The sequence below is a fragment of the Cupressus sempervirens genome, chromosome 8 (assembly GCF_028749045.1).
Source record: "Cupressus sempervirens isolate cs-2001-9-10 chromosome 8, ASM2874904v1, whole genome shotgun sequence".
Lineage (NCBI taxonomy): Eukaryota > Viridiplantae > Streptophyta > Pinopsida > Cupressales > Cupressaceae > Cupressus > Cupressus sempervirens.
Genome location: NC_143125.1, coordinates 462,405,004 through 462,432,429, shown reverse-complemented (window position 1 = coordinate 462,432,429; position 27,426 = coordinate 462,405,004). Strand labels below are relative to the sequence as shown.

The following is a 27,426-nucleotide window of genomic DNA, read 5'->3' as shown; positions in this document are numbered from 1 at the left end:
ATTTGTTTAGCCCGCAAATTAAATAATCTTCTGAATTATTCAATATTAATAAAACCTGCAAAATCAGATAGAAATAAATATTTATTTTCTTACAGCAGCTCCAGCCTGAAGAACTTGTGAATTCGACCTGTAAGACCAATTCTGACTCCTGGTTGAAGCCAACTACAGAAACCAAAAGATTTCCATCCAGCAGTTCCCATTGATCCGAGAGTAAGGGTCTTTGTCCTCGATGAAAAATGTTGAACAAAAGCTCTGCACAAGGATTTGTGAAACATGGCAATGATAGAAATGATCATTTTTTTTTTAAATTCCTAGAAGAAACTTTTATTTATTAATTAGCTTTTATGCCATTAATATTTCTTTTATTCGGATATTTCATTTTTTCTTAGAGTATGGACTATATTTCCACTTCACTTATTAGCTCGCGGTTAACTTCAGCACATTTCTTCATACCATCTAGTGGATTTCTTTGATATATAGGTCCTTATTGGGATTTGTTGTCTTTGTTAGAGACTTGTTAGTGATAGGAAAGCAATTTGTTCATTAGAGTTCCCTGGTCCCGTTTGTGCACTCTGAAGTTATGCAGAAGAGCATCTTTTATCATCACTTCTGGGCCTTTCCTTTCAGTGGCATAGCCTGTATGCAATGCAAACTCGTGAGTTTGTCTTCTATGCACGTGCACAGTATGGGCAATGGCTCGAGAAACATATTTGGAGATACGAGAACCTAAAAATGAGCAGCAAAGCATTCTAATCGAGGAGTAAAGAGTTATGTTAATTAGGTGATTAACCGACATTGCAAAGATCTACCTAGTGAGTCCAGGTACACATCTATGGCCTCTCATCAAAACTCATATTGTGTGTCGATCTTGTAGAGAAAGTACAACATTTGGCTTCAACGATCCTAGTGAGAAGCCATGGCAACAACCATACCCAGTGATATTGAAAGTGTTGATAGTGAGAAGTAGGGTACATCTCGATATCTACAGACAATTTATTAAAATCTCAGTGCGTACATCAGTTGCAGACTACAAGACTCCCTGCAATAATATGCTTTTCACAATTCCATTGGTGATTGCAAATGATAACCGCTAAGAAAAAGATCGCAGTTATTTAGGCTGGTAGTCATTGTCATTACTCACAACTTTATAAATGGTAAAAAGAACAGTTTGTGGAAGAATGTTTATTCCAGGCCCAACACTAAATTGTCGGTTACAAAGAGCCACTTGTTGGGGAGCAGTGATCCATTTTGAAGAGGTATCACTTTTGAGTATTCACACAAAAGACAGGTCTTTCATTCTTCCTGAGATATATAAAGAGGTGAGACCCACACTGGTAAAAAAGCAGGAACAATATCATTTTAAAAGTATTTATTGTCTGCAGTTTCTGAATGGTACTATCATTTAGAATCACTATGTTTGACAGCAGTGGTGTAATAAGGCATTTGTTGAGTTTGATGGAAGTCAATCCTTATTGACACCTATAATTGCAGTACCAGTAATCTCTAGGCACTCAAGAAAGTGTTAGAGAATCTGAAGAATATTGTGATTATTGCAACTCAGTGCCACATGGAAAAATCGCTGTTGATCAATCAAATAGTCGTTTAGAAGAAAGTCTAAGTTGCACAAGTCGAACCTGAAGCTAAATGTTCTTCCACAGCTTTGTTTGCTTTTGTTGAAAGGCTATTGTTGCCAAATACAAATATTTGCTACCAGAACCTGAAAGATTTTCAGCAAAGTGTATTATGAAGTTGGATAGTGTGTTATTTTTACGCAATAAAAGTGCTCACTGAGAACCACTTGAGGCCCAGACTCGTACAGGCAAGTTATTGGGCAACATACTTGAAAACAAGCCAGATCTCTTTTACTTTGCAACTGCCAGACAACTAGAAGAACTAGCCATTGTTAAGGATGATGTTGTTGTTCACCAAGCTGAGTGTAAGTGATGCATACTCAGTTTTACACAGGAAAATGGCATCTACAGATTGTAATGACTGAGAGCGTAATTATTCAGAGTTAGCTAATATGGTAGAGGGTTGGTGAACCAGCCTTGCATATTAAGTTACATCAATTAGGATATTGATGAACGGTTGCTCCAGAATAGTGAGATAAATACTCTATTAAGAACTAGTTTTATTTTGATCTCTTATCGTTATCCTTGTACGTACAATAAGAGTCATTTGCCTTGCTACGCTCTTGTTCTTTTCTTTGGTCCTTAGGCATGTCCTTGCAAGGAATGAAGAATGGTGTAGTAGAAATGTTATTGAGGCATTTATGTAAGAGATGGAAGCATCAGGAATTACAAAGAATACGTCAAGACAATAGGACTCTCCCACTGGGGGGAGTAGACTATGAACAGATTTTATTCTAATCTCAGAGGGTGAGAAAGACATCTTCCATGATTGAAACCACATATGCTTTTGTATCAGACGAAACAACTAGATAAGATAAGATAATAATATTAATGTCCAACAAAAGACCACAAAAGGTCTACGGGACTAAGAGCTTACATCTAGGAATCCTTCATTGGCAAAAAGAAATCAATCACAGAAGGATATGACTACGAGTGAACATGAGCCCTGATTTTTCTATGGGAGCTACTGGAGGAGATATCGAAAGGAACTGTTGTGGGGTCTGATAGATCTGGAGTGACCGGTAGTACTGGACGGTCTTTTCACACCCATGACGAAGATAAGGGTGAGAAAAAGGCAGTAATGAGCTGATCAGAGGTATATTGGCAAAGAAGTAGTGACTGTAAAGTACTATCACGGAGCAGGGCAGCCTCCTGAAGGTAGACACCGTTGATCAATGTAACTAAAGAAAGCTGAAAGAGAAAAATAGTCACAGAAAAGACAATAAAAACTCCCTATGATCTCATAGAAGATAGGGCAATGGAAAATAAAGTGAGTCTCTGTCTCGACCTCCGCTAAAGTACACAATTGACAAATCCGGTCTCTACTATCCATATGACAGTCGGTCTGATTTCGAAGAAGGTGAAAACCAACTCTAAAAGAGCCTAGAGGGATACACAGGGCATGACACCAACGTTGAGATAGGTCGCTAGGATGAACAATAATCCCACCATGGATCTCCAAAAAGTGCTCAGCATAGAACGCCATCCTCAGACATAAACCTCCAGGAGCATTACTCCAGGTAGTGATAATGTATTGTCTGTAGATATCAAGTCTGACATGCTCATTCAACTCTTGACGTGAGGGGAGGAGATGAGCAGGGGCATCCAGCGAGAACTGATATGGAGAGTGGTCAATATCAATCCCAATCAAACTTAGTAGAGAGGTTGCCTGAGCATACTAGCAACAAGCTCAAGACTAGTATCAGAACTCACAGTAGTAATAGAAGAGCAGTAGGCCAGATAGGAGTATCTATATCAATCTCCAGTCAACTATGCAAAACCACGAAGGCGATGAAGGAACCAAATCAAGTCAAATATGAACGCAAGTCTCAAGGGACGAGCAACAAACTCAGCTCAAATAATACTATGAGGGCTGAACCTGTGACATCTAATGATACGTCGCAGAAGCAAAGTCTGCACACGCTTGATTGAGGCCCAATCTGAGACTAGGAGAGAAGGCCCCCAGACCACGGAGCCATAAAGAATAGTCAGTCGTACTAGGGAGTCCAAGAGGGACAGCTTGGACGAGGTATCCTGAAAATGATGTCTGAAGCACTGTCTCTCAAGCATAGCAAGAGATCCCATAGCCTTACTGACTCTGGACTGAATCGTTGGTCTCATACTAAAGCGGGGTCTAAAGAACTTCAATCCAAGATACATATATGAAGAAATAATCTCAATCTCCTATTCCTAAAAGAAGAAGTGAAGATGAGAAGACTTAAAGCAATTAAAGACCATAACCCGAGTCTTACCGAGGTTAACCATCAACTGTCACTGGTCACAAAAGGAAGCCAAACCATCAAGAAGCCCCTATAAACCCTCTGGAGAAGGAGCTAGAAGAACCACGTAATCCGCAAAAAGAAGAATGGAGATCAAGACTTGATGCAAGTAACACCCATCACCGGGGAGCCAGGAGTTTGTAAGAAAGTCCTCGAGCTCATCAATATACAAACCAAACAAAGTGAGGGAGAGAGGACAACCCTGCTTAACCCTAATGGTGCTATGGATCGGAACTGAGAATCCCTCTGGAGTCTTGAATCTACACACCATAGTTTTGTACAATCTCATTATAATAGTTAGCGTCTTAGAAGTCCCAATCATACGACATCTCTGAAATAGAGCCATCCTAGGGACGGAATCAAAAGCCTTGCAAAAATCAACAAAGCAGCAGTATACTTTCTTCAATCTGTATCTAGCATCCTCAATAATAGCCCGTAATGTAAAAATGTGATCCATGGTCTAGTAGTCAGCACAAAAACCGGTCTGTCCTCTAGCTCTACACCCTCTCCTAGAGACTGGGAAACTGTAGCACTCAAAGGAATTTGAATCATATGAAGTTCCATATATGTAGGCTCGATGACTCTTATGCGGATATCTTGGTCATGATATTTCTGGATGGTTGGATACTTGTTGGATCAAGGAGCATTTAAGAAAAGAGCTTCATGTAGGCTAAAGAATTCAGACATGACTTGTCTCCATGAGGTCAAAAGGTTGATATCAAATTAAGAGGGAGTTTGACCATTCATTAAAGGCAACCTTAGACGAGGAGGTTAGAAGGTTGATATCAAATTCAGAAGTTTAACAGTTCATTAGAAGCAACCTTGGACAAGTAGGTCAAAAGGTTGATGTTTTCTTAATGAGTTCTTTTCTATGAAGAAGTTCAAGTTGCAATCCCCCGTTAATGAGTTCTTCTCTGTGAGAGAGAAGTTTAAATTGAAAACCCTTGTTCCACCCTCTAATATGGTTTATGGCGGATGTCATGTGTGTGACACCATAATAAAACGAGTATGTGGTGACTTTCTTTGTACCTTTGATATGAATATCTTTGTGATGTGACAATCTCACATTGATAAGACACGTCTACACTATTATCCTCATTGTGAGATGACAATCTCACATTGAATATTTATTGAAATTCATTATGTTAGATGTCTAATGTTCAATATCACAAGAGGTGGTATCCAAAGAACATGACATAAATGTTCAATATCACTTGAGGTGGTATCCAAAGGAAATAATATAATGGTAGATATCCATTGTTCAATATCACTTGAGACGATATCCAAGCAACTTAACATAATGGTAAATATCTATTGTTCTATATTACTTGAGGTGGTATCTGAGGAACTTAACATAATGGCATATATCTAATGTACATCACATAAAGTGGTATTCGCAGAACAATACAGATATTTAATGTTCAATATCACATAAGGTGGTATCCGAAGAACATGCCATAATGAGATATAAAATATTCAATATCACAAAATCTGATATCTGATCTCAAAATCGTTTATGGTGGATAGCGCATGTGGTGTTATCCGAGGACATGCCATAAAGGTAATTTTCTAAATCCACTATGGTGGATATTGCATGAGGTGATATTCGAGGACATGCCATATCAAGATATCTAAAGTTTATTGTAATGTTTATGGTGAACCATAATCATACATTCATTATGACTTAACCTAATATGGAAGCCTCCCTAGCTAAGAGGGAGTGTTAAAAATAGCTTTTGGAGACTTACATATCCAATTCACAATAATGTCTCAAAGTATTATTGTGACATAATTATTATAATATGTTTATTAAAAATATATATATACAATAATTATTCTAATTAACTAAATTGAGCCAAGATTGGTGACCCTTGGTGAATGGGCACCACCAAAGTATAAAAGGGAAGACCAAATATTCCTCTTGAAGATGGTGAAGGATATACATACACATAATCTGAAAATAATCAGAATTTCAACATTGTGAAACATCTAAAATTTGAGAAAATAGTTCAGAATTAGTAGGGGGTTCTTACAAAACAATGTGTTGATCAAATTGCTAATCACTTGGTACTAATCTTTTGGTCAATTTAAAATAAAAATAAATAAAAAAAGGAATTGTCTTCAATATAGACATTAAGGGAGTTATTAAATATGATAAAATCTTAGTCTACATATGCATTTATTGTTTATGCTAATGATATAATAATATAACATTAGTTATATTTACAAAATAACTTACAAAAAAGTTAAAGCACTAAATCTAACTTCCCCATTCAATTATAAATACAAGTGTACACATATATCGATCAAAAAAAATACAAGCATACACATAAAATATGTGCCATTTAATATTCTCAAGCTTCATGCATTCATTCTTCCAATACAATTTTCTCTCTTGTGCTCTTTGTACAACTTGTATTTTCAAGTCCTATTGACCTATTGTGGTCATTGCTGTGCATTAATATTATTTTTTATAACCTGGACAGCACTATTTTTTTTAATTTTACAGGTCATTATACATTTATACTTGCTAGATGGATTTGGACGAAACAGCTTACATGTCTTCACATTAAAATTTTAAATACATATGTATAGTTCAATTAGTGACTCTGATTAACCCTTGTGATTCAACACTTGAATTAACAGTTTTCTTAACAGTTGCTATATTGACTTTTGAATGCCAAGCATCTAAATTTCAGCCATTGCTGGTGCATGCCCAAATCACAAATAGCAATTTCCACTGCGATGACTTTTTGCAGGTGTGACAATCTTTTTTGACTGAAGTACAATTGAAACTTGAACAAGATTCCAGCCTCATCTAAAATTATGCTCGCAATGATGACTTTCTAATGACTGAACTAGTAAACATTATAAATGTTGTACCTCAGGGACAACTAATATTAAAGACAATCATTGTACTTATAACATTCAATTACTATCTTGTAAGGGATGGTAGCAAAAACTGGATCAGCCAACAAACTTGGAAGTAGTGGTGACAGAATATAAGCCAACCGTGCATTAAAATGAAATACATTTTTAGCCAACAATCTCATAACGGCTTATATCTCCAATGGTTAAATCCTCTTCCAATAATCTCATAAAGAATTTTAGCAGAATATTGACCAACACAGGCCAACTATCTTGAAACATATGGAGCAAAGTGGCAAGCAGCTTTGCCCAATACTCACATACAAAATGGTCACACAATTGATCTCAAGTTTCAACAGTGAATCCAATAGGGAATGGCAGCACAAAAAAATTGGTGGAATCTATTCAATTTAACTTAAATATAATTTTAAAATATATTGAATGACTGGAGAAGAAGTTGGGTGAAGTCAAAATAAGTGATACCTTGATGCATTGAACATCAAGAGATATGTTATCAATACATAATCTCATCCATGAAACTGGACATTGGAACAATAACCATGTAGAACATCCCCTCCACTTGTAGATGGGGTTGTTTGCAATATTTATTCAACAAACTTCATATTGACTAATCTAAGAAAATTTTGAATCTACAATATAACAATTGCATAAAAGTAAATTAATTTATTTGTCATCTAGAGTATGTGTAAAAAAAAAAAAAAGGGGTAAAAGACTGCATTTGAGGAATATAAAACAGAAAGATGGTTTATAACTCTACAAAGCAGTAATTCTCACTAGGTATGCTTCAGCATAAATATAAGTGTGCTCAAAGAAAACCCAAAGTACAGAAAATAACTCTTGACCAAAAAAGGGCAGCTGTCCAGAGCCAAAACTTGTAGCATGTTTCCTACCCACACGAGGACAAACCATATGTGGAATAAAAATTTAGAATGAATACATCTAAGTTTAAAAAAAGAAGTCTTGAGAGACCCAGGTCTCAAAAAGATGTTGACAATCTCAAGAAAAAAAATGGATCTTTCAAATCTTTCAAAGAGAAATTCCGCCGGGTCAAATGAATTATGGGGAATTATCCAAAGCCAGTTTAGCTCAAACGGTAGCAGGCTTTGGTGAGGATCCTTCATGCACATTCAGATAGGAAAATGTTTGAGGAGGATAAGCAAAGAAGAAATAAGAAAAGTAGAAAAAATTTATTAGAATGAATGTAAACTAACTTGTGGCCATATATGTTAGTTTTAAAGTTATGACCATACTAATTTAAAGTTATGACCATACTAATACTACTTTTATAAGAAGCAAGTTACTTATTTAGACATGATCATTTCAAAACTACCTTGTGACTGTTTTTCCATTTAGTTATGCTGTTGTGAATGCTTCAGCTTCCAGGTATGTCAGACTATCTTGCAATGGTCAATGCACATTTCTCCTAGCACATAATCATCTATATGATCAATGTTACTTTGATACTAAATAAAATATTTCTCTCAAAATCTATTGAAGACAGTAATACTACAAGAGATAAACATCAAATACTTTTTTACTCCCCACTTTGTATCCATCTTAAGTTTTTCATTTTAATTTTGCATTTCCTTTAGTCAAAAAGGCCAACTTATCATTCAAAAATTTAAATTAATATTCAATCCATCAAAATTGAAGCAAGTTTTTGATGTTATTGGTAAGAGTATACCTCAAAGCTATTTATTTTCCACAATCCATATGAATGCCATAATAGCTTCCGGATTTGATTGTGTAAAAATAATTGATCATCAACATTTCAATCATGCTATGTGATCCATCATCAGGATGCAAGAGTATACCTTATAGTCTCTAATCTGTTCAACATTTGAACTTCTTCTGATAACATATATCTCTTTCCAATTCAAGAATGGCTCCATATTGTTGGAAAAAAGCATATGTGACTCAAAAAACTTTTCCATTTTCTTAAATAGTCATATAAATAAGTGTCAGCGCAATAACACTTAATCGATGAAAAATCACAAAGCATTTATTTATTTAGTTTTAGAGAACAGAAGCTAACAATAAAGTTAAACAGTAGAGCTTCAAAGAGAGAACAAATTGGCAGAAAAATTAGGAAGTGGAATTAGGCAGCCACCGAACTTAAAATTTGTGATGATCTAAAAAGTAAAATATAAGCCCAGACTACCAATGAAAATTAGGTCTACCATCTGCACCTAATATCTCTCAGTAATAACCTGGAAAGTTTAGCTTATAGTAGTTCTGACATAATTTTTTTCTTTTGAATAGAATAGATAGGAATTGAGATTCCTTAGAGGTAAAGTTAAACAACCTGAGGAGTCTTACAGATAGCTCCATTTACTGCCACTCTGCCTTCGAATATAATTTCTTCACTGCCACGCCTAGAAGCCACTGAAGAAATCCAGAAAGAAATGAAAATGTCAAGGAAGCAATCATAATACAACAAGCACTGAAAATTTTTTAAAACAACCTGGAATGTTATTTTATCAACCCAATGCATCCCAAGTTTGCAGGAATCAGCTGAAAGACAAAGCAGTCTTTCTAACGTACATTTTTTGTAGCATATTTAAATGTAGATTGTGCTTCCCATAGGCATCATCCAGCCAAGTCAGTTTGTCAAAAACTCAATGCAATGGCTTCAAACAGCATGAGATTTTATAAATAATACAGAATTGAATGCCGTCTGGAAAATTATCATTAACTTCAACCTGAAACTAGCAAAAAGATATTTTTTGATAGTGGTATATATGCAGATAAGGCACTCTGAAAATGAAAAAGTTGAAAATGGGAAAGACATTTATTATAAATTGTCATTGTTTTCTCTGCAAGACATAAGCACTGCTCAACACATACTCAAAAAACAAATGAAATTTCATCGATATCCACAACTAACCAGAGTAGCTCAATTGAACTCTAAAGCACAACCAGTAAGATTAGCAAAGAGGGAATCAAAAATGACACTCCGATGTTTGAAATTAGAAATCAGAAGCTAAAAGCACAACTAACCAAAGTAGCTCAATTGAACTCTAAAGCACAACCAGTAAGATTAGCAAAGAGGGAATCAAAAATGACACTCCGATGTTTGAAATTAGAAATCAGAAGCTAAAAGCACAACAAAAGTAATTAGAGGAAGTGAACCCAGAAAGAGCCTATGTTCTGGAGTATTTCTGAGACAGGATGGTATGGAAGACAGGAACATGTTTCTAGGAGAGGAGGCTTCTTTTTTGAGCAAGGGTAAATGAGGAATTGGGCAGGAATGGACACCAATTAAGAAACTACGGAGAATATAAAAGAATATTGGAAACATTAACAAGAACACTATCTGTTACTACTATGGACTGTGAACAAATTGTCTGTTAAACATAGCAAACTTAAAATACTCATGTAAAGCATTCATTACATTCTAACATAACATTAGAGTCATATAGAGATTTTGCATGTGAGTCAACACACAAATTATCAATTTATCAGAACTTCAAGAGAAATCTTCAATGGCTGCTAAGAAAAGAATTTGTGCTCATAAAGGGAAGGAAAATGGCAATGGTGGCTCTGACCCTGCTGTTAGGCTTCAAAATAGCCTCACATTGCCTCTGGTTAAATCGTTGTTAAGATTCTTCATGACAAACTTGTGGACATGTTTTTCATTTTCTGTATTTCTGAATCTTCATTCATATAGAGCAAAATACAGACACAGATTTACCTATCTTCAATCAAGAACAAACTGAACCTCACAGTATTGCACTGCAGAAAAAATCAAGTCTCTTATATTCTTCTACTCGCATATTGCCCTGTTTGTGCCTTGTTTGAGAGCTTGATCTATTATTAGAAAAAAAACCATTCAAACAGTAACACTATTTTGATCCTTTAAAGGTGTTTAGAAAAACAATTCCCTGAAAAGAAAGTAGAAAAAACAATTCACAGGCATTAAGATTTTGTCTTATAAGAGAAAAAAATTCCAAATCTTTTTGCACCCCATTTGTATCAGGTGCCCTGGATACACAAACTCAACCTCCTTCAGCATAATACAAGGGTTAAGGGGTATCTACTCCACCAGATTCACCCAGGGCATAATCCAAGCCTTGTCCTTAAGGTCTTTGAGCCTTTCCACTCAACAAAACTTGATCCTAAGTGGACTCTTTGTGACAATAAGGCAGTCAAGTTCACCAATAGACATAGGGCCACTTCCCATACAGATTTGCGAAAAAAAAAGAATAAAGAACAAAGAAAATCAGAAATTTTCTATTCTCTGAAAACAAAAACAGATTCCTTTTCAATGACCTTGTGATCCTGCCCATCGCTTATATTTTATGTTTATTTTTTATTTTATTTTTTGGGTCAAAACCCTGCATGAGCATCCCTGGAACAGTCCAGGAACATCAAAGATGTCCCAGAGACAGTTAAGAGGCATCAGAGAACTTGCCAGATGTCCGTAGGCATCCCAGCCTACTTTGTAACCAATTCCAAAACATTTTTGGTTTGACCAGTGGCTCAGAGTTGTTTCCAAAGCAACCCCAAAATGTGACAAAGGCAATCACACCAGAAAAGACCTGGGGTTGCATCACCATACAGTACTGAAAAAAGTGATCAAGATAGAATGCTTGCTGGTGCCCGCGACAAAAGAAAGAAATGCAATCTCAATTGGAACAGGAGTTGAAGCTAAGATTTAATTTCGTAGTAGCATTCTTTTCATTTGTCTACAATGTTTGATATATGGGTTTGATTTTGTAATTACAGGACATTAAAACTAGTGTACAACGCATCCATCTCAGTTAGTTCTTTTGTTAAGTACTGTTTGAACTCGTGACCATACACTCCTTTTAGCCACCATAAAAATTGTGCCTAATCATTCCCAACAAGCTTTGTGCTTTGTCATCCTCGAATTCTAATTTAAATTTAAGATAATGAAATTAGGATTGCCATATATTTGCATTCAAAAAATACTAAATTTAATCTAAGTTAATTATTCGCTTCAATGAATTGTGAATTGAAATAATGTGTTAAAAAATTTAAGAAAGAGTTTAAAATAATAATTATGAGCAAAATAAAAATTGGATACTATTATAGGCAATTATATATTTATAAAATTAAAGTAAAAGGGTGTACAAATATGCATGTATGTATGTATATTTCGAAAAATATAAATAACTACAGCATTACTTATAAATGGGATTTATATATTTTATAATATATTAACAAGTATATATTTAGGAGAATGATTAGGTGATCATTTTGTTCTGCCCATGCAAATATTTAAAACTGGGTCATCTTCCGAGCCTTATTTTTGTTTTATGCCTCGTTTTTTGGTTAATACTTAATTGCCAAACTTAAGTCTCCCTTGGTCGTGAATGTCTATTGTTCTTTCTAGTCAATCTCTTTGCAGTTTCAAGGAATGAAGCTTTCCAAGCATAAGGCAAGGCAAAGATAAAAGTTCAGACTAGAGAGGGAAGGCATAAAAGCGACTTAAGGCATGAAACATGGTACACACTGATGTAAAGGCACATACCTTACCAAAGTGATGTGCCAAATTTTTGCTTGTATTTCAAAAAGGAACACTTAGTGTTCAGAAGAGCGCCACTTCAAAGCGAGGAGTAAGAAAAGTTTGTAATGGTGTTTCTCCATGATCAAATATGTGTCGCTCCAATGGATAACCAAATCAAGTCGGAAAAACAAAGAGAGACTTCCTAGTGAAAAAGTGCAAGCTTCACAACCAGGTTTGCCAAGTTTAGAGAAGTTGAAGTGGGCAGCTAATGCAGGAGAGTTCACCTCCAAGAAGGAATGCACCAAAAACCAAATCAAAAACATAAAAGGGATCATCTAGTGCTCAGGTGTGCACCTGATCAATATTACGAAGTAATTGGTAAAATACTTGATTGTTATTAACAAAGACCAAGAAGTCTATATATACAAAAGAATGGAACAATGTTTCCTTAGGAAACAATCATAAAGAATGGAAACTGTCTGTCCTAGCTAAGAGAAAACTAACATTTAGCTACAGCTAACTAAATATTAGAAACATTCTAATATTTACAATAGATTACATGTAGAAAAAGTATCTCATGAGTACCATGGATTGTTGGAAGTTGTATGTAAGAGATGGAAAAATTTAAAAGATCAGAGTATGCTTGGACCAAAGCTCGAGAACGATGAGGTCCATGGAATGCATATGATTTTGAAGCTAATGGATGCCAATACCATGAACAAGATCCACTAAGAGGCACTTAGGGATTTTATGCATCTATGTGGCCAAGAGGTTTATAGTGATTAATGGATACTACACTCCATATGGTATTCTAGGTCAACTGGAGAAGTTGACTGCGACTAATGAGGTCATACAACTTTTTTTTTTAATCAGTAGAGCAAAGTAGCAAGTATAAGAGCTGCACAGTCAAACTTTACATGCATTCTTGTTCACGATAAAGCATATGTAGTAGATGCTTATAGCCAATCATCTACAAAAATATGTTCTCATGTAGAATTTTATGATCATGAGGAAAACAAGTGAAGAATAAGAATTTGTTAGGAATATAAAAGGAACCTCTCTTGAATGGCCCACTTAACTTGGACCTGATATCCAAAACTCATGTTTTGGGATTAAATTACAAGTCAAAAAGTTTTTTATGGTTCTTGACAAGATTGAGATATTGAATGGTAGCTCATTGAACTTATGCCCTAGGTAATAGCAATTAGAAGAAATATATTGAGTTGTTGAGCATGATTAGGAATTCTAAGCTCCATGGACAGGTCATCTTATCTTATCTGCAACAAAAGGTATTTTCAATGGCAACTCTTCACTTTGTTAGAGATGAGAGAACTTGATTCACCTTGGCCATGGAGAGTGAAAGCATTCAAATAGCTATTGCTTCTGCAAGGGAGGTTGATATAAGAACTTAAGCTTTAGAGGGAGAAACTAGATGATCTGCTTCATTTGATTTCTAAGGATCTTAGTCATATTGGTCCAAAGGGACTAGACTATGTAGAGGTAGCTTCTCTTATGATCAAGAAATTGTAACAAAGAACTATGATTCATGGAATGAATTTTCGTGTTTGTAGGTCGGAAAGCTTTCATAGTACTCAGATACGCACTAGGATTCTTGGTTTCCCTAAGTCTTGCCCTTTTGTTCTGGACTTCTTTACACTGAGGAAGGATCCCTAGTCCTTGCCTTGTTGGTGTTCATGTTCATGATTCTTGTTCATGATTCTTGTTCTTGCTCTTCCTTCTCTTTCACTCTCTTGTTTTCTTTTGCTCTGCTCTTTTCGAACACCGTTTGGTGATCCTGTTGTTAGCCTCCTTGGTTGTACACTTTCAGTCCCTTAGATCCTTTTTGTGGTCTCTTGTTGGACATTAACACCTTTATCTTATATTATCTTATCTTATGCAAACACCTAGATATTCGTGAATAGATGGATACTTGGTATTTCATGACAGGTCAAAGCATGTAAAGATCATATTAGAGATATGGTGCAGAGGAATGCTATTCAGTTGAGGTATATTAACACTGATGATTAGACAACAAATGTTCTCACCAAGCCTCTTGCTCAAGTGAAGTTTGTGTACTTCTAGGAGTAACTTGGAATTGTGGAGGCTTAGAGAGTGTCAAATAGTTCATCATGAGCAATTTTGAACAGGGAGGTCAGAAGGTTGATATCAGATTTAGAGCGAGTTTGACAGGTCATCAGAAGCAACCTAGGAGGAAGAGGTCAAAACGTTGATACTCCTTAATGAGTTCTTCTCTATGAGAGAGAAGTTTGAGGTGAAAGCCCTTATTCCACCCTCTAATATGGTTCATGGTGGATGTTTTGTGTGTGACACCATGATAACACTACAAGAGACAATCCATACCATGATAACACTATGAGAGACAATCCATGGTGATTTTTCTTGTACCTGTGATATGAATATCCTTGTGAACTACTAAGGATCTCGCAATGCTAAGACACTTGTACAATGTTTACCTTCTTTGTGAGGTGACGATCTCAAAATGATAGCTAAGAAATCCATTATGGTGGGTAGTGCATGTGGTGGTACCCGAAGACGTTATAATGGTAGATATAATAAATCCATTATAGAGATTAGTGCATATGACAATATCCAAGTTGTGCCCTAAAGGTAAATATGTAAAATCCTTTAAGGTGGATAGCACATACAATGATATCCAAGTTGTGCCCCAAAGGTAAATATGTTAAATTCTTTAAGGAGGATAATGCATGCAGCGATATCCAAGTTGTAACCTAAAGGTAAAAAATTTTAACCCATTATGGAGGATAGCGCATATGGTGGTATCTAAGGACATAATGGAAGGTATCTTAAAATCCTTTATAGGTAAATACCAGATATGGTAGTATTCAAGGAAATGCCTTAAAGGTCAATTTTCTAAATCAACAATGATGAATATTACATGAGGAAATGTCTAAGGACATGCCATGCATAAAATATATCCAAAATGATTGTATCACATGAGATGATATCCAACGATATCTCATATGGAGATATCTAAAACTCATTGTGATATTTATGTTAGACCTTAATATAATTTAACCTAATATGGAAGCCTCCCATGCTAAGAGGGAGTGTTGAAGTTAGCTTTAAGAGGGAGTGTTGAAGTTAATTTTAAGAGGCTTACACATCCCATTCACAATGATGTCTCAAATTGAGTGTTATTTGGGACATTAATAAATTTATTGATTAATCAATTATTACATTATGACTTATCCAATATCACTCCATTATTAAAGAACCTATTTAATCTGCCTATTCAAGGGTAGTCATTCTGACACAACCTAAATGGATTCCTCCCTAGCTATGAAGGAGTGTTGATTTTATTGTAAATGAGGTCAGATTCGACAAGCCAATGTAGATATCGCAAAGGTTATCATTTACATTATTATGAGATGATTATATTATAATATAATATATATTGTACAATTCTTACATTATATGATAATATAATATAATAATTGTGGTAATATTATTATTGATCATATATCATCTTATATTACTATAATTATTTAATATACAATTTTATTAATATAAAAGATTGGTGTCCCTTGGTGAAAGGGCACCTCTTGTCTATATATAATGAGATAGGTGATCTCATTCAGATATATAGGACAATAGAATTAATATTGGAATAGAATAATAAATACCCTGACATTTCAATAGGTTATACAGGCCAAAATTTGTCATGAAACCATTGCAAGGATCAAGACTCCATTGGTACCCTTGTTGCTTTCCTACCAAAAGGTCTATCAAATAAGATCTTTGAAGTCCTTTGATGAAAAGATATTCTTTAGACCACACAACAAACTAAGAAGATTCCTCAATTCCTTGAAGGTCCATTTGCTTCGTAGAATTGTAGAAGTCGAGATTTCTACAAATCTCGATTTCACCAAATCAAGGTTTTGCAAATCTTCATTCCTATTTTTGGGATTTTATTTGAAACGTTTGTTTCACTCGGAAGATGAGTGGGAAGATCAATTTTTATGTGTAAGCTTGGAGTTGCAGGTAGACTCCAAAAAATAGTCCAATCTATTGTTTTTACACTCCTCAAAAAGCGTAGCCAGGTTTTGATTTTCAATTCCTAGTTGCTAGTGAGAAGTCTCATAACCTAGTTTTGAGACAAAATTAGAAGTATGGTATTCTGATTCTATTTTACCAATTTTGAAACAAACGAGATTTTTTTCAAATCTAGATTATTAAAAAGTTAATTCACGTTGTCTTCCATGAACCAAACGGAACCGAAAAGATCAAAGAAGTCCTATCCATAATTTGAGGGTCTGTAAACTGAATTATTCCCCTAGGATTTCCTATTGAGGAAACAAGCGGCTAACCACTAGAATTAGAGAACCTAATGTCAAATTTAAACATGCTGACCAACAAATAGGAACCATGTTTTTACCGAAGATACAAAGGTCATAGTTGTTGAAGATAACTATTTTCAAAGGCACTTAACAAATGTAAAGGAGCTCAAAAAGCATTCTAACAGCAATATTAATAGAGAGGAAGGATGCAGAGTAAGCCATTCTTGGCCTACCATTATTCTCCCCCTAATGAATCCCAAATCCTAAGGTTCCAAATTTTTCACAGTTTCCCTTTTTGTTACACAGTCCTTCACCCCACTCCCATTTCTCTTTCTCCAACTTTTTGTCTCACCCCACTCTATGGTTATTAACATTATTATTACTATCATTCTAAGTTGTCAATTCATCCCCTACCAAATTTAGGCGCAGGAACTCTATCAGAGCATTTTTTTGGGACTATGGCTTCATCCCAGATGAACCCAAGAAAATCCAAGATACTGCCAAAAAGATCACAGAACTCTATCAATCAATGCTTCCATAAGATCCAATATTCCAAGTAGTTCCAATTGGAAAAGGCTGTCATCATGTAAAAAGCTCCAAACATTTCAGGAATTAAAAACATTCAAGATTTCTATTCGAAAACAACGACATTTGCTACCCAATTTTTACCCAAACAAGCAGTCATCATTTAATGATTCCACAGCATACCATTCTCAATATCAGACAAGCCACAATCATCTCAAAATCTCAGAGAATTTGGGTGATGCATCAAATATTTAGTAACATACCAGTACAGTCAGGTACAGGTCTGATATACAAATCTGAAAATGCAAATCAGTCCATCCTCTAAATGATCACCACGATACACTCCCCTAACACCTGATCTGTAAATAGGTCTGATCCTTTGGGTTAGATCTGCCTATTAGTGGAACTGGAACCCTACATCCAGCTAGGATTTGGCTGCAGCCACACCAAGGAGGGTATGGCTGGCTGGGTTAGTGATAATTACTGATAAGGGATGTTAAAACAATCCAGATCTACAACCTATTGCTTAAAATCTGCTCCCCACTTGCTGATCTCTGATTTTCTTCTCCACCCAGCTATAAAAAATAATCTTTCCTAGAAACATGTGGATGATAACCTATGAATGATGTATGAAGACCCTTGGCAGGTATTTCACCTCTGCAAGCCTCCCAATTATGATGTTGTTTTTCCTTCTCCAAACAGTTGTTGCTCTCCAAATTTGTCAACATAGAACGAATCAAAAGAATCTTCAATACGCTCTTTTAATTCTCCTCAAACCCTAGATATCCTTAGTTTGAAATGATACTTAATTTTATATTTATTAAATCCCCTAAGTTGGACATCAATTTTATGCCTCTTTTAGTTTAATAAATAAGTTGTTTTAAAAACAACTTGTTGACTCTCCTAGGTATCATATAACGTGATGTCCTCTCTCTATTTGTTACTTAATTAAAGTGATATAATGTAACTTCATTTAAAATAATTTATTATTTGATTAGAATATTAAATTCAGTACTTCTATATTAATTTTTATTCCTAATAAATTATCACCTAAACTCCGAACTGAAAACTGAATTCTGCTACAGGTCCAAGGGTGATGTCTAATTATAGCAGGGCCACTGCCAGTCCCCTCGTAAAATTTAGGACATTTCAAACCATTCTCAAATGCATCATTAGCCATCTCTCAGTTTCCTAAATAATAGGAATCCTCCTAAAAAGGATCCAGCCTCAGAATGTATAGAATGGCTTTTAAATCGCCCTGCTAGACTCCACAATCACTGGTTGGATCGCCTAACCACTCTGCTGACCTACGAGAACCCCTGCTTGTAGGCCAACCTCTGTTGTACTTAAAGTTTTTAGACTGCCTAATGGAGTGACATCAGAAAAAAGAAGAAAAACATTCAAATGAATAAGGCAGACAAATGAATAAAATATAAGCATAAAATTGTCAAATGTTCATGAGTTTCAAATCATTAAACATTTCCTCTTGCTCTGTGTGTTGATGCAGGGGCATTTCGGTCCACAAGCAATCCTGAACTGCCCAGGTGATTTTGTTTAATTTCAATGTTCTTTGGTTTGATTTATGTTGAATGCAAGCAAGCTTTTCCGGCACCAGGACCAGCGCAGTCAAGGCAACAAGTTCAAAATTAATTTGGCTAGGCATTTAGAGTTAAAATGTCAAATATACGAGTGACATTTGGCACTTAAGGTTACAAAAATGCTGATATTACTTGCTTATAAAATTATGTAATTGCTGGTTTTTTTAAATCAGCAAATTAGACACAACACCCAAGGTTCGAAAATTATTTTTGGTTTTCTATCTTATTCCTAGAAACAATGTGCAATGCATCGTCTTGGCTAGACATGAATTTAGATGCCCAGTTTGCAACAGGACTCAGGAGGAATGACATGCAGAAGAGAGTTACAAATTTGAATGGAATTTGCCATTTTACTCCACATGCATACTGGGGGATTTCAACACCCATTTTTGGAGCTATTTGGAAGTTCATTGGAAAGAACAAAGTAAGTAGAAATCCAGTGCCCAGGTACGGGAAGAATGAAGTTCTTGGAAATGAACCCAGATTTGGAGTTTTCAATAAGCTTTTGCTAAGAGATTATAATGTCCCCAAGCTGAGGAATGCAAGAATTAAGAGTGGCAATGTTCAGATTTTGTTGCTGATTAGCAAATAAATTTATAAATATTTATTAGAAAAATTTCTGCAAATTAAAAAACGATTTTTGTGAATGAAGTTGCTTGCAAGATTTGTTGTTATAAAAATTTAATTATTCTAAGCATATTTTCAATGAAATTTATGTGAAATTTTCCTGCAAGGTTATTTTATGTGAGATTATGTGTTGTACAGACTGCCTAAATTAATAGTTTCATTAAAAAAAACAATCCTCGATATGCATCCTTGTAAGTTTGAAACTGATAAGCCTTCCACAAAGGATAAAGTATTGTTGGTGTAAATAAGTAATTACTATTTACACTTTGCTTAAGTTTACTTAGGTTAATACATATTCATATTAGTTGTCATGTAGACACCTAGGAGTTAGCATATTCATATGAGTTGTCATATACACAACACAATAGTTTGTACTCCAATTGAGCACATGTTGTCTACTGCATCTCTTTATGAGATACACTTTTGTATTCTTATCCTCTCATTGTTGCACGTACATTCATGCACAATGGAGGATAATCCACTCTTGGTGGACATGTGCTTAGTTGGTATGTTTATCTCTTTGCATGACTCTTAGTCATCTTGATTGCCTTTATATACAAGGCTCTTCTGTGATGTATTCATCCAATTATCTGATTAATTCATTTTCATTTGCTCATATCTTGTCTTTCTTGTGCTATCTCTTGAGCTTCTAGATCTTGGCATTTCATTTTTGCCTTAAGAAAATTCTTACATGATATCAGAGCTATACCAAATTCTTACATGATATCAAAGCCATAGGAGTTTCATTGCATAGCCATTGAGAGATTTTTATTTTTTTTTGCAGGTCAAGATTGGAGCTTGCTTATGTCAATCAGATGTTGGCATGACATTTAGAAGGTCAAAAAACTCCTAAATGAACTTTTGTTTCATCAAAATCGGACATCTGAGGTGAAATCTAGAGCCATTTGATTTTTGGAGGTGCGATGGCAGCAATTCAGGAAAAATAATTACAGAGGTGATTTTCAAACAATGATATCTACCTCATACTAACTCCTTTTTTCAAGCATTTTTTTGTTTTGGGGTAGAATTTCGTGATTTACACATTGCTACAAGTTGTTTGCAATCCCTATTCCTAAATGTTTCTGAAAATCACAAATCCCAATTTTTGCAACTTCAAAGGCTTCATTCAGGCTCATCTAAACACATATTCAGGTGCTATTTTTTTTTAAAGTGCATGATTTTTTGTCTACTTTCCAAATCTAATATCAGTTTGGAGTAATCCTGAGTAGACATAGTACTTTCAGCATCTGGTCATTTTTGGCCTATTTTGGCACTTATAATTAGATCCTTTAGAGATCTTGTGTGTTATATTGTTGAGTCTAATATAGATTCATATTTGTTGTTGTAACCATCAAAATCAAAAGTCCACTTTGGTTCATTTTGACAAGTGGAAATTGTACACGCACTAAGTATAAAGTGCCAAAATCATCCATTTTGGGGGAGTGCTCTTTGATTGAGTGATTTGCACTTCTCTTTCTCTTGTGTTCTTTTATTTGCATCATGGGTTCTCTTAGGTGTCCACTTTTAACTCCCCATAATTATGCTACAAGGAAAATTAGAGCATGGAGTAAAATGATGAAAATAGGTTTAATTGATTATGTTGATGGAACCATGGTTGCAGCATCTGATCCTGATAAGCTAAATGAATGGAATCATAACAATAAGGTCGCTATTGGTACTTTGAGGAAGTATGTACATGATCTTATCTTCCATATTGATAATTGTAAAACAGTAAAGGAAGCATGGCATAAGTTTGCTAGCTTGTATGCAAAAGTAGACAAAGTTGGGGGTTTGAACTTGATGAAAATCTCATGTCATTAGATCCAAAGGAGTTTGACACAATTCAAGACTATAAGCTAAGGTCAATGGTTAAGGATTGTGGAATTACCATAGAGGATAAAAAATTTAATCTATAATTTTATGAGAAAACTTCCTCCAGAGTATGCATCATTTGTTTCGAGCTTCAACACTCATAAGTTAACCTTAGGTTCTTCCTACACCATGCCTTCATTTGATTCCTTCACAGAGATGTTGATGGTAGAACGATCAAACTTGATGAGCATGGGGTTTCTCAAGTCTTCAAAGTCCAAAGCATTGGTGGCTAGTAAAGGGAATCAAGGAAAATGGTCTAACAAGAAGCAAAAATCATGGCAACAAAATTCACAACAAGATAAAGAACACTCAACCTCCTCATCACAAGACAACTCCAACAATAATGGTAAATCATCCAAGGAGGAGTTTCTTACTTGTGCATATTGCAAGAAGAATGGAAATGAAGAACATCATTGCTACAAGAAGGAAATTGATGAACTCGAGAATCTTCTCAAGAAGAATCAAATTAGTCTACCTTCAAGAATGACTAAATTTTGATAAAGGAAAGGATCACATGGGCAAAGGTTAAGCCTTAGTAGCTACTTCAAGTCAAGATTCAGGAGATGGCTTCTAGATTCAGGGGCTTCTCACCATATGGCATCTTCACAATCTATGTTTTCATCATTTGATCCTTGTCATACTCCACCTATTTTGATGGGCAATCATACTTACATAAGTGTGATTGGGAAAGGAACTATTGATAAGGGCAAGGGATACTTCAAAGATGTGTTGTGTGTACCTCACCTAAGTCATAATCTTCTTTCAATCTATCAGCTCACTCATGGAGATAGAAGGACTATGGAATTCACACTTGATTCAATTTTTATCAGAGACTTGGAAACTAGGCAAATCATTGATATAGGGGTGGCTGATCATGCATCTAGGCTATACGACTTATCAGATTTTGCTCATGATGATGACAGTGGTTTCTCAACAAATTCTTCAGTAGATTTTGATCACACTTCTAGTGTTGATTCAGACTTTGCGGAGGACTTTGGCTACTTGAACTAGGGTATTCTCACATGTGATCAAGTTCTTGAGTCGTCAATTTCTTCTCCTCCTATTGATATTGCATCTATTGTTGTTCTTGATGATAGTTTTATTCACATAGCCATGGATTCAAGTGACTCATTGCAGCAGGATATTCATTGTCTTCCAAACTCAGTTCCATGGGATGAATACTTGACAGACATTTCCAGTTTGTTTGTGGAGTCCTACATTGCAGATTTGGGAGACACTAATGATGACATTCATCTTATCTTTGGTGAAGATGATCCTTCTCCAGTTGTTGCGAGGGAGCATGCTGACCCTCATCTTCATTCTCTACTTGATCAGTCTTTTGAGGTTGACATAATGGTAGATCCTTCGATACAACAGTTGGAGGAGATCACTTTATTTTCAGAGGAGATATTTGTGTTTGACACATGTTCTACCCTCATCCTCGGTTGAGCCTGATTTGTCTTTTTCAGCAGAGTGGCATAGTACACATGATTTGGAGGAGGCACCTTTCAGCATTGACATGGGGACATTTGAGCAGGTTTCAGAGATTTCATACATTTTGGGGGTTCTTACTACAGATGGAAGAGGCTTCATTGATACACCTTTGGTTCTATTTCTTCCTAAGAAGAGGAATGTTGTTCTACACTCATGGCGCAGTTTCTACATCGAGCTTGGAGCATCTACCACGGGTGTACATTCTACATTGAGGGGAGGCTACTTTGTCTATCTTCATCCTCTTCTCTCTTATTGGGGGGGATCTTTTCCTCACATGAGGTCTTCTTCTCTCTCATTTTCTTTTATTGTACTTATCTCTCTTTTTGGAAGGGGGTTTTCCCATGTGGTTTTCCCTCTTCCTCCGCTTTATGAGAGATTGCATTGCATATCTTTTGCACTTGCATATTGTACATGGGTACCCAAGATGGCCTAGTAGTCAGGACCCATCTTACGTTAGTATCTAGCTTTTGTGAGCTTAAGTACATTCTCCTAAGTTTCACTCAAGGGGGGGTGTTAGTGTAAATAAGTATTTACTATTTACACTTTGCTTAAATTTACTTAGGTTAATGCATATTCATATTAGTTGTCATGTAGACACCTAGGAGTTATCATATTCATATGAGTTGTCATGTACACAACACAGTAGTTTGTACTCCAATTAAGCACATGTTGTCTACTACATCTCTTTATGAGATACACCTTTGTATTCTTATCCTCTCATTGTTGCACGTACATTCATGCACAATGGAGGATAATCCACTCTTGGTAGACATGTGCTTAGTTGGTATGCTTATCTCTTTGCATGACTCCTAGTCATCTTGATTGCCTTTATATACAAGGCTCTTCTATGATGTATTCATCCAATTATCTGATTAATTCATTTTCATTTGATCATATCGTGTCTCTCTTGTGCTATCTCTTGAGCTTCTAGATCTTGGCATTTCATTCTTGCCTTAGGGAAATTCTTACATGGTATCAAAGCTATACCAAATTCTTACAAGTATAACTTCAACAATACAGACTGCTTTGGTGGTCTAGTTGTTGCTTCCTTGGAAAATATCTATAACTAATGCGGATTTCAAGAATTTCTTTGACGTTAACAGCAAACACATAGACCTTTTCAAAAGCTGTGTTAGTAATGTTAATCTGTGGAAGCCTAAAAGCTTAAATATCAATAAAACCCAACTCTGGCAGCTTCGGTTTTTGGCTGCAGTTTTATTTCTGTTCATTTTCAATTTTATGTCGGTTTCTATTTATTTCTAGTTTGAATATGATTGTTTATAGTCCAGTGCTTATATTCCAGCAATTATACAGCTAGTAAATGTGAAGATTTCTTCATGATGGTCAGGCCGCTTATAATCTTTTCAAAAGGTTCTGGTCTCTGCAGTCAGCTTCAGTTTAGTGCATTGTTAATTAAAATACAAATGCATTGCAAATATCTAATGCATTAAATCCAATGCTAATATTTTATAAAGTAAATTATTGTTGATGTCCAATAAAGGACTGGGGTAAATTGACTTTCTACCACTTAATTGTAAATTGGTAGTTACTATCTCATGTTGCAGACTGAATTATGTTGTAATCCTCACCCATTTTTTCCCTGATGACCAGTTTATTTATTATTATGGATTGTGAAAAATTAAACTCTTCTTTGGCATGATTTTGTACTTCACTTCTTACCAGGTAGGGGCCCTTGTATGAAACCAAACAACAAATAAATGAAAAGAAGATGGAGTGGTTTATAAGAATGCCAAAATACTAATTGAGAAATCAAAATATACATATGAGAAAAGGTTAGATTGACTATGTTGACAAAGAAAATTGGAAGATAACAGCAACGCCACCTCAGTGGATTCGTCAAGAAACCGAGCTCCATTAAAAATCTTACATAGGGGTGAAGATTAAAAAGTGGGGCACGATACTCATAGTCCAACAGGTGACATGTTCCAATAAATTCAAGTGTGGAACCCGTCACTCCATGACTCCCAAGGAAGACGAAGTAGAAAGATCATCTGTTTTATATTCTCTAGGTGGTAGAAATAGAATGGCACCTCATCATGGATTCTCTATATACAGTGACACTTGGGCCAGTCACTTCGGCACCTTTAGGGTTAATCAATAACTGAACTCATTGGAAAGGCGATACATGTAAAAACAGAGGGTTTTCTAGTCTGTTAGCATCAGATATCCATCGTCCAAAAGAAGCAGCAGCACTGCAGATTTGAACTTCACTTATTGTGCACTTGAAGCCTACATGGTACTGCAGTTATAGCTTTGGAGTCCCGTAGACTGTTTTAGTCCAGTAAAATTAATTTCAAGAAAATCATATTGTTTCAGTTTTAAAAGTCCCAGAAATGAGTCAGAACACAAAAAGTGTAGTTGTTGTTAACTAACTGGAGCTTTACCAGAGCAATGGCTTAAAACTAAGCAATCCACGTAATAAAAGATCTCACCAAAATAGATACCTCAATGTGAAGGAAAAAAATATCTAGTTACCTCCAGCCGTGGCCAAAACCTTGCCGAGGCGTTGAGGCGCTCTGAAATTATCATTGTAGAATCTGCGAGCAGCTTTGGAATACTTGGGTTCAGATGTTATCTTCGTGGCTTTGGAAGACTTGGGCTTGGCTTTTATCTTGGAGGCTTTGGCCTTGGGGGACTTTTTCTTTTGGGTAGTTGAATGTGACGGTGAATCAATACTGTGGGAATCGCCATTATCATGGTCACTGTACTTGGAGTGAGTCATCTGAAAACTAAAATTTCCCTGGGCGTCCTCCACAAGCCAGGGCACCACAGTGCCTTGTGGCTTGGTGGACTGAGCCTCCTCATTGATGGTTGTCTGGGGATTGGCACCTGTCTTCCCTGTTCCGAATTTGATTTTGAAAGAAGTAGGAGAGGATGATTTTGAAGAAGCAAATGCGAGTGTCAAATGAGCCGCGTTCTTGGGCAGTGAGAAAAGCATTCTTCCTGCTCTTCTGGTGAATAAAGAAGCGGACAACACTGTTGATGGAAATGCTGCTGCCGCCATTGCCATGGCCATACCTTCGTTTCCTCTTTAATTGTTTCGCATTGGGATTGCTTACTGTTGATACCAACAAAGTTTGAAACATTGTTTTTGGATAAATGAAGATCTTAAACGTTTATCATTTATTATTAAAAACTAGTATTTTTAAATAATAATATATATAGAATATTGCTTATTAGGTTGTCATTATCTGTTAGAATATTGCTTATTAAGTCTGTCCTTTCTGCAATACCAAATTATTATATGGCTGTCCATTAAGCACCGTCTTCTGTTGTTTCACAAATTCAAAAGCTTATCAAGGGATTTCTATGGTCTGAAAATTTGACAAATGAAAAGAAAATCTCACTTATTTCTCTCCAAGATATGGCATATCCTTCTACTTTAGGATGAGCAGGAATTCATGATTTGACAACAAGGAACAAAGCATTTGGTGGTAAGTTGGCTTGGCAGATGTATACTAAACCACAATCAATTTGGTGTCAAATAATGTAACAAAAATATCTAGATAACAATGAGCCACATAGAATATTCTCCATGTTGGATCTTCTTAAGGGATCAGTCATTTGGGATTTCATGATTGCATCCAGAGACATTGTGCTTAATTATATTTCTTGGAAATTAAATTGTGAGGACAAGATCAACTTTTGGGGTGATTCGTGGAATGGACATCCTTCATTAAATTCAATGCCAAACATACAAAATATTGTCTTAGTTACAAAAGCAAAATGGGGTAACCTTGTTATTCACTTTATCGATGCAATTTGTATTTTTTCAAGGAAAGTAATATGGAAAGATCCAGACCAACTCCCTTTAAACTCTCAATGCAAATAGCAACTTCAATCTATCTTCTCAAATAGACAAGTTTTTGTGTCAAAGGCTGAGGATTGATTAATGTGGATTCTGGCTAAAAATGGAAACTATTCAATCAAGGAAGGATACAAACTTCTCCAGCAAGTTGAGTCGACAAAAACCCCTTCTCGAGCATTCATGTTCTGTTGGAATAAAGTAGTGCTACCCAAGGCTGAGTGTTTCGCGTGGCTAGCAATTAAGCATAGAGTTCTAACAAGTGATAGGTTGGCTAGGTTAAGTATTGCCTCTCCTTTCAAATGTGTTTTATGTGGTGAGGAGGATGAATCAATTGACCACTTGTTTGTAAATTGTCAATTTGCATACCAATGTTGGATGTTTATATTAAATAAATTAAATTATTTTACTCCACTTCAAAATAACATTTGGGGCATCTTTCAGGCATGGCCAATCCCCTATCCCAATGCCCTTTTTGTAGAAATCTAGAAATGTACACCTGCATTAGTAATTTGGGCTATCTAGTGAGAAAGAAATAAGAGGATTTTTTAAAAAGAAGTTTCACCCTTAGAGAAAGTGCTCCAAATCATTGAAAATTTGATCCCAGAAGTTACTAATGCAAGTGTCAATAGATGTAGATTCAATCCAGTTATCACTTCCTGGGATGGAAGTATCATTCGAGAATCGAAATCAATTTTCATCCCATTTGGAACTGGCACTTCTAAGTTGCAAACTCTTATAGATAGATCTACAGTCAAATGGCAACCCCCTATGCCTAGCTTTGTCAAACTCAACTTTGATGGGGCATCTAGAGGTGATCCAGAACAATCAGGCTTGGAAGCTTGCATTAGAGACTGCATTGGTAAAGCCTTGGCAATTACAACGGCTCCCCT

The 27,426-nt window shown here is 35.7% G+C and overlaps 1 protein-coding gene across 2 annotated transcripts in view; it reads right to left on the bottom strand.

Moving 5' to 3' along the window:
• LOC149543237 (putative ribosomal large subunit pseudouridine synthase SVR1, chloroplastic) overlaps nucleotides 1-25,761 on the bottom strand; it is a 113,537-nt gene extending 87,776 nt beyond the window's left edge. For both annotated transcript variants that reach the window (XM_089798084.1, XM_089798085.1), the window contains exons 1-2: nucleotides 25,204-25,761; nucleotides 9,105-9,184 (exon numbers count right to left, since the gene is read on the bottom strand). In XM_089798084.1, coding sequence (XP_089654210.1) covers nucleotides 9,105-9,184; nucleotides 25,204-25,744 — 621 coding nt within the window. In that variant the 5' untranslated portion in view covers nucleotides 25,745-25,761. The remainder of the gene's footprint in view (nucleotides 1-9,104; nucleotides 9,185-25,203) is intronic.
• Nucleotides 25,762-27,426: the final 1,665 nt, after the last annotated feature.